The 21,903-nt window shown below is 46.8% G+C and overlaps 1 protein-coding gene across 1 annotated transcript in view; it reads left to right on the top strand.

The window, feature by feature from the left end:
* The first annotated feature begins 492 nt into the window (after positions 1-492).
* Positions 493-21,903, top strand: part of FMR1 (fragile X messenger ribonucleoprotein 1) — a 306,382-nt gene continuing 284,971 nt past the window's right edge. Inside the window, exons 1-2 of the mRNA XM_086967219.1 lie at positions 493-538; positions 1,155-1,273. Coding sequence (XP_086823345.1) covers positions 493-538; positions 1,155-1,273 — 165 coding nt within the window. The remainder of the gene's footprint in view (positions 539-1,154; positions 1,274-21,903) is intronic.

Genomic DNA, 21,903 nt, shown 5'->3' with positions numbered 1-21,903 from the left:
ATATCCTGAAAGAGGAGGTACTCTCTGTATGTAGCACCTACTTTTCTTCTATTCTGTTTTATTACTTAAGTGCTAGCAGAATTGTTTAATGTGTGTTTGTTTTGGATTTAGTGTTTTTTTTTCGGCAAAATCCATTAAGTGCATCAATAGTCTCTCCTCTCGTAGAGCATTTCCATGTATAGTCATAATTACTGAATAGCCCCACCTGCGTGCGGGACCCTAGAGCACTTGTTCAATATATATCTTCCTAAGTGTAGAATCTTGCCTTGCTTCCGGGAGACCTGCAAAGATACTTGAGAAAGAGACAGATAGTGCTGCCTATATTTATAGGCTGCAGTGGCTGAATTCTTAATCATGAAGTTGTAAAATGACCATCACTAAGTATTTGTGTATAATTTCAAGATGTTTTTGAAAACAGAATAAATCTCCCTCAAAACCCTTTTTTATTTTAGAGATGAATGAGGACAGGTTAGCGTCATAGGCTTTCTTAATATGGCTAAAAAAAGAGTCCAAGCCTTTAAGGACCCAGAGACCAACAGTATCCCATCATTCTCAACAGGTGGCAGTTAATTCAGTTCTTTTTTCCAGCTCCTGCTGACAGGACCCTGGAGCATTGAGCTCAGACAAATATTGGCTTTTCTCTTCAAAATTCTCAACTGAATTTTGGTTATAAACTTTTCACTGGACGTCTTTGGTTTCTCCCTGGCCGTTTCTGTCTTTTTCTGACAGAAATGAGAGACTTTTGACAGAAAAATGACAGCTCTTTTTGACAAATACCCAACCTGTGGGAGAACAAAGGCTAAGACAGACCCTCATGAGTTGTGTTTATTCTTCCTCCCAGAAGATCATGTTCCTGAGTATTGCCATCACTGCAGGATCTTTTCAAGAAGCCCCCTGAGAGACAAGAGAGATTTGCCTTCATGGTATCGAGCTAAGAAGACGACATACGCAGTCTGAAGGTGGGACCTCAGGGCAAAGAGAGATTCAGACCTCTACCAGGGCTCTGACATCTGTCTCTGGAGTGGTGTGCCAGGAAGATAACGGCACAAAAATGCCACAGATCAGCATCGATGCCAAGAATAGCTACATTGATAACAAAAATTTACTTGAATGTTTGAATATTGATGTTGCAACTTTATGTTCTTTTTCATAAGGAAAAGTGATCGGAAAAAATGAAAAACTAATTCAAGAAATTGTGGACAAGTCTGGAGTGGTACGAGTACGAATTGAAGCTGAAAATGATAACAATATCCTGAAAGAGAAGGAACTCTCTGTATGTAGCACCTCCTTTTCTTCTATTCTGTTTTATTACTTAAGTGCTAGCAGAATTGTTTAATGTGTGTTTGTTTTGAATTTAGTGTTTTTTTTCGGCAAAATCCATTATGCTCCCTGAGATTCAGACCTCTACCAGGGCTCTGACATCTGTCTCTGGAGTGGTGTGCCAGGAAGAAAACAGCACAAAAATGCCGCAGATTAGCATCGATGCCAAGAGTAGCTACGTCGATAACTACTCTGTCGACCCGCAAGCCTCCTTCGTTGTCGAGGAAAGAATCCATCACCTACGAGACCATGAAGGTGGTTGCAGTCCAGATCCAGGTTGACGTTAAGGCACGGTCGAAGATCGAAGTTGTGGCACACCCCAACATTGAGGCTCCTTCAACGATCTCCTTAGTCAAGGTTGGTCAACGTCTAGAACTCTTTCGATGTCTTCTAGGCTACAGGAGACAACAAAACTTTACCTCCTCCACCACTGCCTGCAGCTCCAACGGCACCGGTCACTCCAACACCCAGATCTCATTCCAGGTTGCATTATCAATCTAGGTGCCATCGAAACAGCCCAAGGCGCACTATGTTCTCTTAGGCACTCCAGCCATCGTCATTCTTTTTGATCTCAGTTAAGACATTATACGGACACGTCCTACTCTTCTACTGAACAAAGCTCCCCAACACTTTCAGACTCTCCACATATATCACATGGGGATGATGCCACCACATTTCAAGAGATCATCGTGAGGGTAGCGTCAATTGTAACATTTCTTTGTCGACTCCATCACCACCGACATCTGTCATTTTTGAGACTCTGCAACACAGGTCAGCATCAAGTCCTTTGCTGCCTCTAGTACCAGGTCTCCTTGAACCTGCTATGGACCTCTTCCTGACTACACCCTCTGTTAAGCCAGCACCATACAGGCTTCAAAAGAAATACCACCCTCCTGAGCAAGACCCTGCTTTCCCCTGAACAGATCTTACACCAGACTCAGTTATTGTGGTAGCGGCAAAGCAGCAACATGCCACTACTCCCACTTCTATTGTACCTCCCGATAAGGAGAGTCGGAAGTTAAACTCTGTAGGTCTTAAAGTGTGCGGTACAGCGTCAACCACGATTAAAGCATCCAGTGCCACTGCTTTTCTAGGCAGATACAACATGGCACTGTGGGAATCCATGAACCAGTTTGTTAAACATCTCCTTAGATATAAGTGGGAAGACTTCATGGGAATCCTGAATGAAGGATTAATGGTCCCAAATCAGGTTATTAGTGCTGCAGCAGACTCTTCCCTATTAGCAGCTCATGCCACCACGTTGCTCTTATTAGGCACTCTTGACTCTGCCTTCTATCTGTCAAGCCAAAATCAAAGCAAGGAATATTAACCGCATCGCTGCGGCGGCTTTTCCCGCTGTGCGCGGCAAATTCAAAATTACCGCGTTACGTGACGAGCTGGCCTTGTCATCCGCGCAGGACAGGTAAGCGCGATGATGAGCCCAGCTCGTCAATAGCCTCGAAGGGGTTAAACCTGCCATTCTTTTTTATCACTCGAGTAGGAAACCATGCCGAGGATGAGATGGCACAGAGGAAGGTGGAAATGGAAAATTTAAAGGCAGTCGGCTTAGAGAAACCCAGGGAACAGAAGAAATATTTCCGACCCTACCGCCGCTTCTATTTCCAGAGGGTTCAAACCCCTCACTGGTATCTGGGCCGCAAGCAAAGTGGTGCACAACAAAAGCACCAACATCCCTACCAATCATATCAACAAAAGCACCCTAGAGCGAGATCTACCCAGCAGCTTGCTCAAGGTGGAAAGCAACCATGAGGGTCAAAACCCTAAATCATTACTTCCCCTCTTCTGTTACCCACTGCAGTGGGGGGGGGAGCACCAGACATTATCTGGCAGAGTGGCAAAACATAACACAAGGCCTCTGGGTGCTAAATATTGTTAGCAGTGGCTATTGCCTGAGGTTCACTCGTCGTCCTCCTTCCATATCTCCGAAAACATACAGTTTCCAACTCCCACTGTTACAGGGTGATTGTCAACATCCTCTTACAAAAGCTGGCAGTGGAAACTATTCCTCACCAATAACGAAGTACAGGACTAATTCCAGGTAATTTATTATCAAGAAGAAAGACCAGAATGAATTCAGACCCATTCTCGACCTCAAAACAGCACACAAGTGGATTTGGCGAGAAAAGTTCCAGATGCTGGCACTACACCAAATTCATCCCTAATTACACCAGGGGAATGGGCTTAGTTCCATTTACCTTCAAGACGCATACATTCATATACCAATCACCAGAAAGCATCAAAAGTTCTTGAGGCTCATAGTGGGATAGGACCATTACCAATACCAAGTACTTCCATTTGGCCTGTTGTCTGCACCCAGGACATTCTCCAAGTGCATAGCAGTAGTGGCTGCCCGTCTCAGGAGACACACAATATTTGTCTACCTATACCTAGACGTATTGGATCTTTCATAGATTCATATGCTTGAATCATTACCTGTTGTCAAAGTGGGATTCCCAGGGACTCCCATCATGACTACTGTGAAGGATTCAAGCATGTGAATCTTTGAAAACTTCCAGTACTGGGGAACTACAGTTACAGGTAAGTAACTAATTTCTTACACCAGAAGTGGCGCTTTCATAATTTCACATGCTCAAATCCTTCCCTGTCGTCGTGATGGTAGTCCCTGGGACTCCCACTTCCCTGACTCGGAATGATACCAATACTGGATAATTGCAGTTACAGGTAAGTAACTTATTTACTTAATTATAGTTGGATTGCGATCTCCTGCAAAGTTTAGGTCTTCAGGTCAACCACAACAAGTTGACCTCTGTCCCAGGTCAAACCTTACACTATGTGGGAGCCTCAATCAACAAAAAATGGACAAAAGTGTGTCCTTCGGAGGAGACACGCTTATCGATCCAAGTGTCATGCTCTCATGGAAGCTTCTCATCCAACGGTGAGAACAATATCCTCCCTCCTTGGCTCAATGGACTCCTGCACCTTTTTGATACTGAATGCCTGTCTCCACATGTGGCCTGTCCAGGGGGACCAACTGACAAACAATTGGGAAGATAGGATACAACTATTCCTTAATGCGAAGCTGTCCCTGAAATGTTCGTGTTCTCCAACCAATCCACTTTGAAGTACCCCATTTCATTAGGAGATTCCTCCTCAAACCAAAGTTACGAATGCTTCACCACTGGGAAGGAGAGCCCACATGGATCACCTCCCAATCCAGGGCATGTGGTCACAGAGAAAATCGACATACCATATCAATATCAAGCTACACGCAGTCCATCTGAGCTACAGGCATTTCATCTGTCATTCAGGTCCCATCTTCCATATATGTCAAACACCTTAACACGCAGCGTTTACGCGCAGCGGTCGCGCCCCATGCGCGCCGAAGGTGCGCCAAAGGTAAGCCCGTCTACGCCCGTCCGCGCCTGGACCGCGCCCAGCGCCAGACCCCCTGCCCCCGCCGTATCCAGTCCACTAGATTCACATATGATGCCGCAACTCTCCTCGCCCTCAACCCCGGACGCACACCACAATGCTGCGAAGCCACCCCAGGTCGTACCCACAACCCTTTCGCCTGTCACTCCTTCAAGTTCACCTGCTTCAGGACCCTCACCAAATCCATATCCTCCAAACACACCCCCGACTCTAACCACCTGAAGTGCATCCTGCTGAACACCTGCTCGGTCCACAGACACGCAACTGAACTCTGGGACTTACTCGACACTGCGTCACCGGACATCACCTTCCTCACAGACACATGGATGAACACATCATCAGCACCCGACATCGCTATAGCTATACCGGACGCTTACAAAATCATCCGAAAAGACCGCACCAACCAAACAGGAGGAGGCATCGCCATCATCCACAGGAACACGACCAGCTTCGACGATAATCTTGCAACCGCCGAACATCTCCACTTCCAGATCCACACCGACCCTAGGACCACACTTAGAGGCACCCTCATCTAAAGGCCTCCAGGAACCCGCACTCAATTCAGCGATGACATTACGGACTTCGTCAGCCCTCATGCCCTCACCTCAGAGACTACATTCTATTAGGAGACCTCAACTTCCACCTTGAAAACAAACACAACAGCAACACCAACTCCCTTCTTGACAACCTGGCCAATCTCGGACTCAAACAACTTGTGAATACCCCCACCCATATAGCCGGGCACACGCTCGACCCTATCTTCACCTCCAGCAAGCACATTTCCTTCGACCGCACCACAGCTCTCCATTGGACGGACCACAGCTGTGTTCACTTCAGCTACAAAACCACCTTGACCCACTACCACCCACAACCTATCCTCGCAAAAACTGGAACAAAATCACCTCCGACCAACTGCTCACATCACTCAACCAAAACCCTCCCGCCCTCTCATTGGACCCAAACCAAGCGGCCACCAAACTCAAGCAATAAATCACACACAGCGCTGACGAATTGGCACCCCTGAAAAAGCACAAGATCAATTCATGCAGCAAAAAAGCTCCCTGGTTCAATGATGACCTTAAAAAATCCAAGAAGCTATGCCGCACTCTTGAGAAAACATGGAGAAAAAACCCAACCTCCGACAACATGGCCACCCTCAAGGCAGCCACCCGCAAACACCACCAACTGATTTGATCCACCAAAAAATCAGCTTTCAAGGATCGCCTCGACAACAACGCCCACAACAGCAAGGAACTTTTCAACATCGTCAAAGAATTCACCAACCCCGCCGCAGCATCTAACGACATCACTCCCTCCCAAGACCTCTGCGATGCGTTATCCTCCTTCTTCAACAAAATTGCCGACATTCGCAACAGCTTCGAGAATTCTCCCGACGAACAACCCTCCCCACCTCCTTCAAACCCACCACCACCAACTAACATCCTCAACACATGGAACCCAATCACCACTGAAGACACCATCCGCCTGATGAACTCAATCCACTCTGGATCGCCAACCGACCCCTGTCCCCACCACATCTTCAACAAAGCAGACTCCATCATCGCACCCCACCTCCGTGATGTCATCAACTGCTCACTCAACTCTGCCACCTTCCCAGAAAGCTGGAAACACGCCGAACTCAGCGCCCTCTTGAAGAAACCCACAGCCGACCCCTCCGAACTCAAAAACTACCGACCCATATCCCTCCTTCCCTTCCCCGCCAAAGTCATTGAGAAAGCCGTCAACAGCCAGCTCGCCGCCTTCCTTGAATCCAACAACTCCCTCGATCCCTCTCAGTCCGGATTTCGAGCCAAACACAGCACCGAAACAGCCCTCATTGCAGCAACATACGACATCCGAACACTTCTGGATAACGGAGAAACAGCGGCCCTCATTCTTCTCGACCTCTCAGCCGCTTTCGACACAGTCTGCCATAGCACCCTTATACAACGCCTCAGCAACATCGGGGTACAAGGAAGGGCCCTGGATTGGATCATCTCATTCCTCGACGGGAGAACTCAAAGAGTCCGACTTCCCCCATTCACCTCAGAGGCCACTGAAGTCATATGTGGAGTACCACAAGGTTCATCACTCAGTCCCACCCTCTTCAACGTCTACATGAGTCCACTCGCCTCCATCGCGCGTCAACACAACCTCAACATCATTTCTTACGCCGACGACACCCAACTAATCCTTTCCCTCACCAAAGACCCCAACACCGCCAAAACTAACCTCCACGAAGGCATGAAAGAAGTAGCCGATTGAATGAAACATAGCCACCTAAAACTCAACTCAGACAAAACGAGGTGCTCATCCTAGGATCCTCCCACTCTGCCTGGGACGACTCTTGGTGGCCTTCCGCTCTGGGCACAGCTCCCACACCCACTGACCACGCACGCAACCTTGGCTTCATACTAGACTCCTCTCTCTCGATGGCCAGACAAATCAACGCAGTATCATCCTCCTGCTTCAACGTACTTCGCATTCTCAAAAAGATGTTCCACTGGAACCCCCTCGAAACAAGAAAGACTGTCACCCACGCACTGGTCACGAGTCGACTGGATTACGGTAACACACTATACGCCGGAACCACAGCAAAATTACAGAAAAAACTCCAACGTATCCAAAACGCATCAGCGAGACTCATATTGGACATCCCTCGCCAAGATCACATCACTGGACACCTAAAAGACCTCCACTGGCTTCCCGTCAACAAGAGAATTACATTCCGTCTTCTCACCCACGCACACAAGGCCCTCTACAAACTAGGACCCGAATGCCTCAACACTCGACTGTCCTTCTACTCACCCACCTGCCAACTTAGATCGTCCAATCAAGCCCTCGCAGCAGTCCCGCGCATCCGGAAATCCACCATGGGTGGCAGATCCTTCTCCTTCCTGGCGGCCAAGACCTGGAACTCACTCCCCACTCACCTCCGCCTCACTCAAAACCACATCTCCTTCAGAAAAGAACTTAAAACCTGGCTATTCGACAAAAACTGAACCCCCTTCCCCAAGCGCCTTGAGACCCTCTGGGTGAGCAGTGCGCTATACAAATCCTTGAACTTGAACATTCCTGGCTTGTTCAGATGGACAATACAACAACCACATACTACCTCAACAAGCAGGGAGGGACGAGCTTTAAACGTTGGGTGTTGAAGGAGATTTGTTGCGCTCATGTAGAAATACACTTGAATATCTCGTTTTTTGACACAATACAATTGGGTGCTTGCAATAACAATGGGAGAAGAGAACACCCCACTTTTCTCTGCGTAATCCGAAGATTAAGCACACTTGACAGTCACAATAATCGCAGCGCACCGCTTATCACTACAATAATAATATGTTATCTAGAGAAGCATTAAACAATCCAAAGGGCTCTTAAAGATTTCTTCTTTTTTAATTATTTTCAACTCCATTCCCATGCCAACGCTTTTCGCCGTGGTTAAACATAACCCATCGGCTTCCTCAGGTCTCGACTTTGTGTCACTTTAATACCTCCTATCTGGAAACGATTTCTCATCCAGTGTCCTTGCTTCATTAAGGGGTCATAAAATATATAAAATGCATGGAATGGAATGGAATGGAAAGGAGTTTTGTAAAGCGTGGACAGTTACCCTGAGGCACCCAGGCGCTGGTAGGTAGAGGAAACTTCTGCTGGGGTGGATCGCTGGTGAATGATTTTATTTAGATACTTTTTTGGTTGAAGAGGAAAGTTTTCAGTTGTTTGCGAAAGGTGAGCAGGTTCGGGTTGGATCTTAGGTGGAGGGGAAGAGAGTTCCATAACTTGGATGCGTTATAGGAAAAGCAGTGACCTCCTGCTCTGGCTCTTCGTATCTGTGGGACAACAGTTAGAAAGGCTTTCGATGAGCGGAGTTCTTTTTTGGGATGGTAGGGGGTGATCAAAGAATGATTGATCGGCGGCCACGATTTCCAGAAGGCTTGGTGGGTAATGCACATGGCCTTGAATTTGATCCTCTCTCTAACAGGGAGCCAGTGCATGGACTTCAGGCCAGGCCCTATAGAGTTTCTACGAGGGATTCCGAGGAGGGTGCGTGCAGCGCAGTTCTGGATCCGCTGAAGTTTGTTTAAGCAGTGTTCTGGGGATCTCAAATATAGAGCGTTGCTGTAGTCTATACGAGACTGGATTAGGCCCTGGATGACTACCTGTTTTGCCTCAAAAGGGAGTAGTGGTAGGATTTCTTTCAGCTGCCTAATCAGACCGAAACAGGTTGCTGACACTTTGGTGACTTGTGTGTTAAAAGGCAGGGATTTGTCTAGCCATACTCCAAGACTCTTTATGTTGTCTTTGGGTGCGGGGGATCGCCTAGGCTAGGGGGCCACAGAAGCTCTAGAGTGGGAGGGGCCTGAGGGCCGAGCAGCATCAGCTCGGTCTTGTCCCCGTTGAGCTTTAGGCATGAGCTTGTCATCCAGCTCTTTACCTGCTCCAGACAGGGAATCAGGTTAGTCTGTGATTGCTGGCTGTCCTTATGTGCAAGGGAGACCACTAGCTGAGTGTCGTCCGCATAGGTAACAATGGTAATGCCATGCGGACGAACAATCTCTGCCAGTGGTCTCATGTATGCATTAAAAAGCGTGGGGCTAAGTGAGGAGCCCTGTGGCACCCCACAACCTAGAGGCTTGCTTGAGGAGACTGAGGCTCCTTCAAAGACGCTGAAGGTACGGCCTTTTAAAAAGGATTTGCATCCGCATTCGTTCTGCGTTTTCAATGCAGGGCGTGCAGTAAAAGCTGTATCTCGATATCACAAAATTCCAAACCCAATTTAGGGCTAAATTGGGTTTGGAATTTTGTGATATCGAGATGCATGGGATTGGAGTTGAAAATAATTAAAAAAGAAGAAATCTTCAAGAGCCCTTTGGATTGTTTAATGCTTCTCTAACACCTTAGCAGCTATGGAACTTCCAGCTCCAGTGCTGAACGTTCCATTGCGCAGGTGCAGTTGGAACGTCCAACGGCCGACGGCAGCACTCCCGAGGTAGTGGTGCAGTCGGCCGTTGGACTGGCACAGCACTTATGAGGCTAGATAACATATTATTATTGTTATTATTATTATTATTGAAATCTTTGAAATTTACCAATACTGGGGAACTAAAGTTACAGGTAAGTAACTTGTTTTCTTCTTTCATACTTACTCCATTTACCAAAATCTGGCTTGCAATTCTCTTCTATAAAGGTTCACCTGGCAGGTCTGACTGCATACAGAAAATGTCCTTCACACACACTTTTTTCAGACTCCCCGTCATCAAGGATTTCCCACCGGGTTTGAAAAAGATTTTTCCTCCCATCAGACTCCCTTCCCCCCATGGGAGCTAAATGTACTTTCATGCCTTATGCAGGATCCCTTTACGCCCATGCACAGGGCATCTCTCCAACACTTGTCTTGGAAAGCCGCTTTCCATGTGGCAATAACATCTGCTTGCAAAGTTAGACAGATTCAAACTCTCTACTCTCATGAGCCATGCACTAGCAAAGTGGTTATGAAAACTGACACAAAGTTTCTTCCTAATGTTGTTTCGTGCTTCCATGTCAACTAGCGAATCACATTACCAACTTTATTTCCGAATCCATCTACTTCAGCAAAAAGAACTCTCCATTCCCTGGATGTGTGGAGAGTTTTAAAATTCTATCTAGCCCAGACATCCGCAGTGTGGTCCAATTGGTTATGAAGTATGGTCCGGTCCATACAGGCTTATCCACCTCTAAGCCATCCATTTCACAATGGGTAGTTTCATGTATTTTGTTGTGCTATCAAAAGGCTAATAAAATACTCTTGGCTAAACCTAAAGCACACTCTACCAGGGGGAGAGCGGCTACAGCCGATTTACTATGCAATATCCCTATTCCAGACATTTTCAAAGCAGCTACCTGGAAATCAGTACATACATTCACCAAGCACTACTGTCTAGATCCTAGAGCAGATGCTCGTCTAGGGCAGGCTTCCTTCAGAAACCTATTTGCTTAAACTTTCTTGTTGATCCTCAGCCTCCTCCACCAAGCTTTGTGGGGAAGGCTTGCTACTCTATTCAGTGATTGACTATACAAGGAAATCCTATGCGAGAGAATGACTAGCTTCTTTCTTGTAACTCCTGTGTTTTTTTGTAGGGAAATTTTCATGATAGTCCTAAGCACTGAAAAGTCCCGCCCCTGTTCAGGGACCCTGAAGCACTTCTATATTATATATCTTCTTACATGTAGAATTTCACCCTTCTTCGGAAGGCATGCAAAGATACTTGAGAAAGAGACAGATGATGCAACCAAAGAAAGACGAAATTCTACACTTAAGAAGATATATATTGAAGTACTCCGGGGTCCCCGCACACGGGCAGGACTATTCAGTGCTTATACCGATCATGGAAATTCCCTTACGAGAGAACAGGAGTTACAGGTAAGAAACTATTTCTCCTTACTATATCGTTAGTCATCTAAGTAATTTCATTTTACCTTTGCTGATGTTGATGAAATGTCTAAGTAGTGTATTGTAGGGGATTGTAAGTACTCTATGATATTTTTGATGGAGTTTCAATTTACTTGTTTTGGCAAGCACAAAAAGCAAGTATGCAGGACTGTGTTTATATCTCTTGCAGTGTTCCGAAACCTTTGAGTATGGGCATTTTATATGGATTATATTGAGTTGTGTGTGTGAATTGTGAGCAGAAAACCCACAATCTAGTATTCAGTGACATCTTTTATTAGTGTATGTATTAGGTTGCATAGTGTATTAATAAGGCGTTCCTAAATCTGTCCCTGCCTGCTTTGGAGGCAAGAATCTGTTTAATTGTACTTTTGAAGTAAACCATAAAATAAAATATGACTAATGTGCTCAATGTTTAGCTTTCTCTAGAATGTATTAGTAAAGAGTTCCCTATTCTCCATTGTATAGAACAAGTACAATGTTTTGATAATGCTTCTGGAAACCTGATTTTTGTCAGTCAAAGATCTTTATTTCAGCCTTTAGGGACATAAAAACACATAGAAAAAAATAAAAACACTATACATTATGCACACGATATAGTAATCAATACGTTGTACAAAAAATGACACTCCTCTTTTAACAGAGTTAGATTTTGATTTAAATATGAGTTGGAAGGCTATTTTCATAACCGCAAAGTACAGAATCATGAAGTGTACGTGCAAGAACAATAAATTAATTTAAAAATTGAAAGGCAGCTTCATTTAAAAGTTTCAACAATAATAACAATGCAAAAATGCAGAACATCCCAGCGGCAGTTCATGTTGACCTGCTAAGTAGTGTTACGCTAAAATTAGGCTAGGGTATTTTCTTTATAATGGCTCTACGTATACACCACATAGAGTGTAAGAAGCGCAAAATGGAGAACGCAATGGGCATGTCCGTGCCATACTTCAGTAGCCTAAACACCTCAGAGCAATGTCTAGACCACAGGTTCTTGCACAGCTGAAACAGCCAGCGGGATCTTTGCCTCTTATAAGCAGGGCAAAAGAATAGTACATGAATTTCAGATTTCTCGACATTCTCACAGACTGGACAATCCAGACAAGCGGCGTCCGACCAATTGTTGGTAAATGATCGGAGTGGAAGTGCACCGTGTCTGAATTGGAGGAGCAGCTTCTTCGTAAGAAGCGGCTGGATATCATCTAGCACCACAACTAGCCTGTACTGTTTTTTTTGCTTCCAAAAACTAGAGAGTTAGGCCACCAGATGAAGTCCCCCTTCTTGGGTGGTCAAGTTTATATTCTCTATAGGACTCAAAAAGGGCCTTTTTGGGGGTCTCAGGGCTAGTTTCTTCAGGGGTGGTTCACAGATTTGCCCTCCCCAGAGCCTGGCAGGTATCCCTAATGTGTGTCAACCATGGGATCTTTCCCCCGCCTTGGAGGCGCAGGACTTCTCTCAACTTGTCCTATATGGGGCTAGCTCAGGGGTGCTGCATAGGCGCCACCAGTATAGGAGGGGTCTTAGGGCTACTTCGTCGACAATTGGCCTGATCCCAAGCTCTCCACTGATACCTAGGGGTATCAGTGGAGAGCTTAAAGGAAGGGCCACTAATTGCCTCAGAAAGGAATTATCTAGTGGTAAAAGCGAAGTAATTGGGCAGTGACTCCATAGCTCTGCTCCATACATGGAGGCACCCCTAGCCTCTACCTTGTAGAGCTCGGCCACATGACCTATCACTTTGTATGTACAATTCCTGTAGACCTTTAAGATACCCTGTGGACTGTCCCAGCCTCAACCCAACTTCTTTTGTTTGTGCTCCCGAATCCATCTTCTCGGTCAACGTGATCTCCAGATACTATAGTCACTCTCTCTAAGGCACTTCCATCCAGGCATGTTTAAGCGAGTGCTGTTATTCGCATTAAAAACCATGTACTTGGTCTTTTGTACCCACCTACTTGTACTCCGTCTCTTTCACAAATTCTAAAAGACGTGTTTCTGTTAGAAATGATGTTTTTCTTTAATTTATATTTGATCTTAAAAGGTTAAAATCTTAGAAGGCAAGATTTAGTTGATTTCTTTTTTGAGCATATTTTTTAGGTTTCACCTGCAGAGCACTTGCTCTATGCTTGTGAAATCTATTACATTTACCATATCTTAAAATGATGCTCTTATCAGTTCATCCGCTTTTGTGTGGAACATTTTTTTATGCAGTTCAGAAATTCTTCTTGTGGCACCTGGCGTGGCTACTTTCTTGCTATTTCGTCGCATATTTTGTTTACTTTCCTTGCTGCACGCATTGAAACAGTGCTTTTGCAGATGTATTGAAAGGAAGAATTTTACATGGTAACTCACATGGCAGCTTAACACATGTTGAATTCTTTTTGGTACTTAAATACTTCTGGGTCGCTTGTCCTTGTAATACTTTATCCACCCCACGTACCAACGGAGTGTTTCCCAACCGCACTGACTCGACCTGACTTTCTGACCTACTTTGACTTCTAGGTATATCTACACCAGTAACTTGTTATTTCTGTCTGTCTTCCTCCCCATTTTTTCCTGACAGTGCCAATCAGCCAGGTTTACTATCTGCTGTATTCGGCCACTGTTCTTTTCCCATGTTTTTCACACATCATGCCCCCTTCGGATAGCTGCAGCCAGCCTCTCACACGCACACCTTCCCTACCTGGTTAATGCTTGTTCTCCCTCCTGGGCCTTCGTCACCAGCCGACTGGACTACGGCAACGCCCTCTACGCCGGAACCACCGCCAAGCCCCAGAAGAGACTCCAGCAGATCCAGAACGCCTCAGCAAGACTCATCCTCGACATCCCCCGACACAGCCACATCTCCGGACACCTGAGAGACCTGCACTGGCTCCCGGTCAACAAGAGAATCACCTTCCGTCTCCTCACCCACGCACACAAAGCCCTACACAACCAAGGCCCAAGATACCTCAACAGCCGCCTCAACTTCTACACTCCTACCCGCCAGCTTCGATCGACCAGCCACGCCCTCGCCGCCGTTCCCCGCATCCGAAGAACCACAACAGGAGGAAGGTCCTTCTCCTACCTGGCCGCCAAGACTTGGAACTCCCTCCCGATCCACCTCCGCCTGACCCAAGACCATCTCTCCTTCAGGAAGCAGCTCAAGACCTGGCTGTTCGAGCAGTAGCGGACCCCCCCTCCCCAAGCGCCTTGAGACCCTCCGGGTGAGTAGCGCGCTTTATAAATGTTTTTGATTGATTGATTGATTGACTGGGGAATCCAAAGAACTGCCTGCCGCTGCCCTTCCGCTAGGCGCTGCTGGTAGAAAACACAGCGGCATCTTGTAATTGTATTTGACTCCGCGCCCACAAAGTGCTCGGAACGGGTACTGCATGGAGTTCATGCCTGCCGTCCCTTGCAGAGCTGTGGTACTGCCCCCCGACCCCCTGCCTGCATGATGCTCCCCTGCTGGCCCATTCACCTTTACCATTCCAGAGGGAGAGAGGGCGTGTGTGAAACCTTCCACTTTGCTTTTTCACAATATAATCTTTTGTGCTGAGCTTGCATTCACACAAAGCATGTCCGTTCTCAAAACGGTAGCTGTACATAAATATACGTATTCATCCACCGTGTATTCACTCATTTGCATTTTCTCTCACTGACGTACGTTTTCCGTCACTGCTGCAGTTATTCAGTTTCCATCATTCACTTGCTCACGATGACACAAGCACTCTGCAATGCACATAGCTTTAAATGAAAAAAAGTAAGTGCAGGTACTCACCAAAAGGAGCGGTGTACTGGGGAGTGGAGTGTGGGCCAGGACTAGGAGCGGAGCCAGGGGCCGGCTAGGTGTTCAACCTTGCCAAACTTTTTATACAAGAAATCCAAGTGCAAAGATAAGAAATCGGAAGTATCGGTCCTATGGTTATGGCCCTAATAATAATAATACGGCTATGTTCAAATCCGTCACTGAATTTTGCGATCAAAGCTTTGCATGCTGGAATTTTTAGAAACCCTTACTTATAATGAGAAAGGAGAACTACAAGGTCCACCATGCAAAAGCATTACCAGCAAAAATCCGTAACTGTCTGAAAGTCTAAAGCATTCCATGTAGCTGTCTGTCGCATTTGGTTTAAACATGGTTTCCCATACAAAACAAGCAGTTTAAATGCACCAAACCAAAAAAAAATTGTGCTGCCATTAAAGTATTTTTTTGTTTTAGGGTAATCGTAAAATTGGCGGCAGGGGCAGGGATTTACATTCAAGTAAAAATGCTTAATTTAAATTGCTGATGAACTAACATTTCAAGTCATTTAAAACAATGGCATGCTAAAACGCTGTACTGCCCTGAAGAATGCGCCCCACACCATCTCCATTAGTTTTGTGGTGGACTCTAAACTCCTACTGCGCAGGATCAAAGGTTAAACAAAACAACCTGCCGCGCCTCACCCCTGCAGGAAGAGTTTGAGACACAGGACAAGATTGCTGTGTCAAGGTGAGAAGAGCTGCTGTTCAGGCGCTCCTGTGTGAACTCAGCTCAGGATTGCAAAATCAAAGCTGGTCGTGTTTAAAGTACTGCTGAGGCACGAGAACATGAAGCGCACAACCTGTGTCAAGGCAACCCCCCGCCCCCCCCCCCCGGCCCATTTAAAGCACTAAGGGCCAGATGTAGGTAATTTCCATTTGCCGATTCTTAAATACCGAATCGGTATTTCAGAATCAGAAAATGGTATGTAGCAAAAAATTCGGTAAAACTTACTTATTCGGATTGACTCGGTATTTCAATTCGGTATATACCGAATCGGTAAATTCCAAATCGGTGAAACCCATGCATTCCTATGGGCCTCCTGGCCCATAGGAATGAATGGGTTTTTCTGAATCGGAATTTACCGATTCGGTAAATACCGAATCGGAAACTTCAAAAAACGACATGTGAGCCTGCTAACCAATCAGGGACACCCTACACACCCCACACCCAAGGCCCGGAGAATCCAACCAATCAGAATGAGGCACCCCTCCCCAGTACCTGGGAGTGGCCACACCCATGCAGGTGCACACCAACTGAACAAACAATTGAGCTGAGATGAGATGAGAGGAGCAGAGCATCCACAGCCAAGCAGTGCTACAGAATGGAGTCACATGAAGGCCCAAAGGATGGTGGGGAGCGCAAAAGAAAGATTAAGTTCAGCCAAGAAGAACTTCAGGTGGCAGTAGAGGAAATCGTAAGTCACTACAACCAAATTTTCGGGAGACAGTCTCTGCATTATACAGAGACTGTGAAGGGGAACATATGGCTTGGCATACAGGGCAAAGTGAATGCCATTGGTGTGACCCACCGGGACATCGAGGACATCAAAAAGCGATGGTATAACCTGCGCATCATAACCAAGAGGAAGATCGCTGCACTAAAAAAGGGTGCTGGACTGACAGGAGGTGGCAGGGGCAAAGCAACAAAGCTGACTGAGATGGAGGAGCTTGTTGAAACCACCATGGAGCCAGAATGCATCCATGGGTTTGGAGACCTGGACAGCACAGCAAAAGCAAGAAACAAGGTAAGAGGCATGTACCCTAATCCACAACCATTAACCTGAACTCGTACCCCACTGTGTAGAAACATTACACTGCTGCACAGCTCATACTTGGTGCCAGCAATGCATCATGGTACACGTAGTCATAAGTACATAGATGCAATGCATACACTACAAGACTCTGCAAGGCATGCCACACACATCACCAAACACACAATGTACACTGTGCAAAGGTGTGTAAATTATTTATTCAAGAAATACACACAGGTGAACAAAAACATTGACCCTATGTCAATTTGATTCCACAGGAGAGTCCTCACGCACTCCAGCACCAGCAAGGGAGGAGAGGGCATCAGCAGCTAAGAGAAGGGAGAAAGAGAAGAAAAAAAACAGGTCACAGCGCTGTAGAAGGAGGCAACACCACCACCCAGGAAGCCTCATCACCAGAGCGAGCCACAACACCTGTCCCACAATCACTGTTGTTGTTTGGATCTCCTGATTTGCTAAGCACATCGCCTACAACCATAGCAACGTCCAGGTTGGCCATGCAGGGAAGGGCAAGTAGGCCTTATGAGCCCCCTCAGAGGATCCTGCAAACCTCTGATTCGGAGGATGAGGAAGTTGTACCTCAAACAATTGCACCTCTGGCCGACAAGGCCAGACAACAGATTACAGCAGGCTCTGCGCGCACCAGTGTCCTTGGCAGGAGCGCACGTGAGGGTGGCGAGGGGCAGGAAGGTGAGAGCGTTTTCTGTGGCCTGGAGGCCACAATGGTCAAAGTGCAGCGTGTGCAGGCCAAAGCACTGTTAGCCGTGCATAGGCAGGTTCGCTGCATGAATAACAAAATGACCAAAATGGAAAAGTAATAGGCCACATGGCAATATCAAAGGGGATAACAGACATCTCCACATACATGGGTGTACTGTCGGATAAGTTGGACAGGGATCAACTACAGCGTGGCAGGGAGCGGCAGTACATGTGGCAGCAGACAAAGGCAATGAACAGATTTGCTTCTGCTACGTCACTACTTTGCCGACGCTCTATATCCATGCAGGATGCAATTGTGCACTGCTGCACAGACTTGACACGGGGCATAGGAAGGGTGACCTCTGCGATGGAGCAAATGCTAACCACTAACACAGGCAATGCTGGTGACACGGGTGTGGAGGAGACAGAGGGGTCAACCAGCAGGAGTGGCTCCAGCACACCTGTACCAGAGGTGCGCAGGAGCGCCAGGCGTAGCCATGCTGAGTCAGGCCCCAGCCGAGATATTGATAGCCAGCCACATCAATCGCGCAATGTGGTGCGTGGACGTAAACACTGACCAATGCCGCAGTTCCACACGACTGCAAACATTGACGGCAACTGAGCACAAGCAGTCATGGACATATGCTTTGATGGACAATAGCTTTTCCTATGTGATGATGATATAGTGACCATTAAACTACACTTGTCAAACACTATACCTGTCTATGAGTCATACATTACCTAGAAATATCGACGTGTAATTTCTGTCCTAGAAATATCGGCGTGTAATTTCTGTCCGTCTCAATCTCCCATCTGTTGCTGCTGGTCCTGTTGCTTGGGGGTCTGCATGTTCTTGGTCATCATCAATGTCTTCCTGATGTGTCACCTCCACCTCTGTGCCTTCTTTGGTGGCAAGATTGTGCAAAATGGCACAGGTCACTATTATCTTGCAACACAGGATGGGGGTTTACTGTTGAGCACCTCCACTCTTGTGGAGGCATCGAAACCTGCTCTTGAGGAGTCCAAATGTTCGCTCCACTACGTTGCGAGTTGACCTGTGTGCCACATTGTATCGCCTTTCGCCTCTGTTAGTTGGGTTGAGGTACGGTGTGAGCACAAAGGAACGCAGGGTATATGCACTATCGCCTAGGAGGGAATGAGAGGTACACGAGTTACATTTGCATGTCGCATTCATCTGCCATTCATTTTAGGGTGTGTTACACCTATTTACCTAGCAGATATCCATCACCAAAATCTCCAGCAACAAGCCTTGTGTATATTCCGCTGTTCTGGAAGATGTAGGAGTCGTGCGTGCTCCCAGGAAATTTGGCCACTATGTCTGTGATGATGTTGCCGGCATTGCATATCACCTGCACATTGATGGAGTGCGTTGACTTACGGTTTCTGTAGATGTGTTCAGTGGCTGCAGGTGGGCATAGGGGAATGTGGGTGCCATCTATGCAGCCTATCACATGCGGGAAGTGTGCCAGTCCATAGAAGTCAGTTTTTGTTTTTGCAAGTTCCGCAGGTGTGTCAGGGAACCGGATGTAATGTTCCATTCTTTGCGTCATTGCATCCAGAAACTTCCTGAAAAAATGGGACAGACCGCTCTGGAATACACCACCTACTGCAGCTATCACACTCTGGTTGCTCCCAGAGGCAAGCAGGTGTAAGCTGCATAGCACCTGCACATGGGGTGGGATGGCGTGGGCCCTGGGTGTTGGGTGATCCAGGTATGGGTGGAGCTCCCTTATTAAGTCCATGATGGTTCTGGGGTGCAGCCTGTACCTCTGAAGTATCTCAGGCTCAGTCAATTGGAACAGGGTGATCCTCTGCCTGTACACCTGCTCCTCCCTTCTCCATACCCTCTGACCTGCAGCCTGTAGCCTTTGCCTCCTCGCAATCACATAGAATGCCGCCATTCTTGCAACACTGTTGCATTTTGGGCCCATTTTTATAGCCTGCACCTGGTTACCACCTGCTTTCAGTCCATGGTAAATACCGACTCTTAAATACTGAATTGCATTGAAATCGGTATTTTTATCCTTTCCTACATCTCAATGGGCATTTTTCCGATTTCTTATTTACCGATTCGGTGAATAAGGACTCTGCAAATAAGGTATCGGTAAATACCGATTCGGAAAATATGTAATCGGTAAATACAGATTCAGTATTTTACCGATTCATATTTTCCGATTCGGTACATTTTTGACACCTACATCTCGTTTTCTAAATACCGGTCGGTAACGGCCGATTTTACCGATTTTGGGCCGTTACCGACCGGTATTCGCCTACTTACATCTGGCCCTAAGTGACTGAACAAGAGTGAATGTGCGTAGCATACACACATTCACTCTTGTACAGTCACTTATCCATTTATTCTAATACCTATTTACTGCTGCACTCACTCCTGCTCCCTGCTTCATTCATGCACTCGTTCACTGCTGCATGCACTTGCACCTTCTCTTACTGTTGCACCAGATGACTGAGACGCTCACTTTATGCTGCACTAATTTGCTTCCATACGCCCGCCTATTCATGCCTGTACTTGCTCACTCACTTCTGCTCTGATCAACTCCAGAGCGGTTACACATTCACTCCACCACACCTATTAATTGCAGTATGCATTCTCTACAGTCACACCATACACCCTGGTACAATCATTCACTGTGTACACTCATGCATTCCCTGCTGCACTCATTAATGCTTGCACACTCATTAATCGGTGCATTTAATTACTCATGCAGACTAGCACATTCTTCTCGGTAAGTAATGAGTGTTACATTCCCTTCTGCATGGCTCTTGGGGATGTTTCATGTTGTGTCGCCCTGCGTGCAGCCGACCAGCGCTTTCCCAATTCCTGCCTGTCCTAGAACGACTGCTTCCATTTCCTGAAACCAGAAAGTGCCCCCTGCCTCCAACATGCCTCCTCCTTGGTAGAAGGAAACATTTGCAAAGTACTGACTAAAGAAATACTCTTGTCGTGGGTTAAAGATTAATAAAGGAAAAAATGACAAATGGTGCGAGTCTGGTACTCCTTCTAGAGAGACGCAGACGCGCGTATCGCACTCATCCCACCTTGCCCATTGCTGGAGAACGCTATGGCACCTCGCTTGTGGCTTGGCCATCCCTTTGTTTTCTTGTTACTACACATTGCCTTTAGAGGCTCCCGAGCCCTTGGTGGGCCCAGTGTGTTGGGTTGGCCCTAGGCTTGTCTTCTACCTCCTACCCTCAGGGACTGAGCCAAGAGCCTGCAGCAGCGCAGCCCCCTGTTGTCAGCAGAGGACCAGCACCTCCCTCAAAAAGCCAGAGGAGAGAGGCATGCAGGACTGCACCGGTAACACACTAGGAGACACTGGGCACTTGCAGCCCCATGAGAGGACAGGGGGACAGCAACCAACAATAATTGGCAGCAATCAGTAGCCAGCAGCCACCAACAACCTCCTGAACGAATAGGCACAGCTAGTATCCGGGTGGCATGGGAGGAGTGTAACACTCCTTCTGAAGGTTGAGCCAGCAGAGCGTGCAGGTGGCCCAGCTAGGCCTGTGGTGCAGCCTGCTCTCTGCTGTTCACTCCTCACACCTGGTCTTGACCCTGGGCAAAGTACCTCACAACCACCTCGCCAGCCTTCAAAAAGACATTGAGGGCATCCCGGTCGCCTCCAAATCCTCTATTCCGCAACTGTAAAGTACTTAGAAAGTGCACATCCCTTGGCCATCGAGGGAAGCAATCTGCAAACTCACGGACCCTAGCAATCCAAGCATTCCCGTCGTCATTATTCAACACTCTGGACCACAATACTCTAGTTTCAACTGGCTAACTATTGCAGGAGGAGATGCGTCATGTCTTCCTTTCCTGTTTGTTTATCAGTCAACAACAGCCAGGTGTGCAAATTGCCTAGTTCTTTTCCTGGCCTTGCAAAAGGCTTAGCACCTGGCTGTTGTTTTCCCCTTGGTAGAGATCCCCCCCTGACCTCGGTAGGCCTGGGCAAGGGTCGTCCAGCAAGCGTTAAGCATTAAGTGCCAAGGGACACAGGCATAATTAAAGATACTTCCACCAGCTGTTTGCAGAAGAGCATCCAGACAAGAAGCTGTATCTTATTCAGTCTGTTACAACACTAAAGCGGCTGGACAAGAATGAGGTCTTGGAAGACCAGGACACACACTACTGACATCAAGTAATGGAAACTCCAAAGCAATGCCGATCTAGACCCTATGTTGGATGCCAACACCTCTACTCCACTGGTTAGTACAAAGGCCAGCATTCCAACGTCTTCAATAAATCAAATTACAAACTTTTTAAAGACCGTTTAGACTTCAGCAAGCAAGTATAGTCACTTTAATGCTTCTATTGAGGAACACCCCCAAGAATGGTCTATAGACAAAGAAAGTCAAATGTCTTCATGCTTATTCCAAGTAATGGCAAAAGCCGAGGCACAAACAACCCCCCTCCCTACCATGAGGGCCAAGGTCTCTATG

This window comes from Lissotriton vulgaris, chromosome 4_1 (assembly GCF_964263255.1).
Source record: "Lissotriton vulgaris chromosome 4_1, aLisVul1.2, whole genome shotgun sequence".
NCBI classification, from domain to species: Eukaryota; Metazoa; Chordata; class Amphibia; order Caudata; family Salamandridae; genus Lissotriton; species Lissotriton vulgaris.
This window is presented reverse-complemented; position numbering and strand designations above follow the sequence as displayed.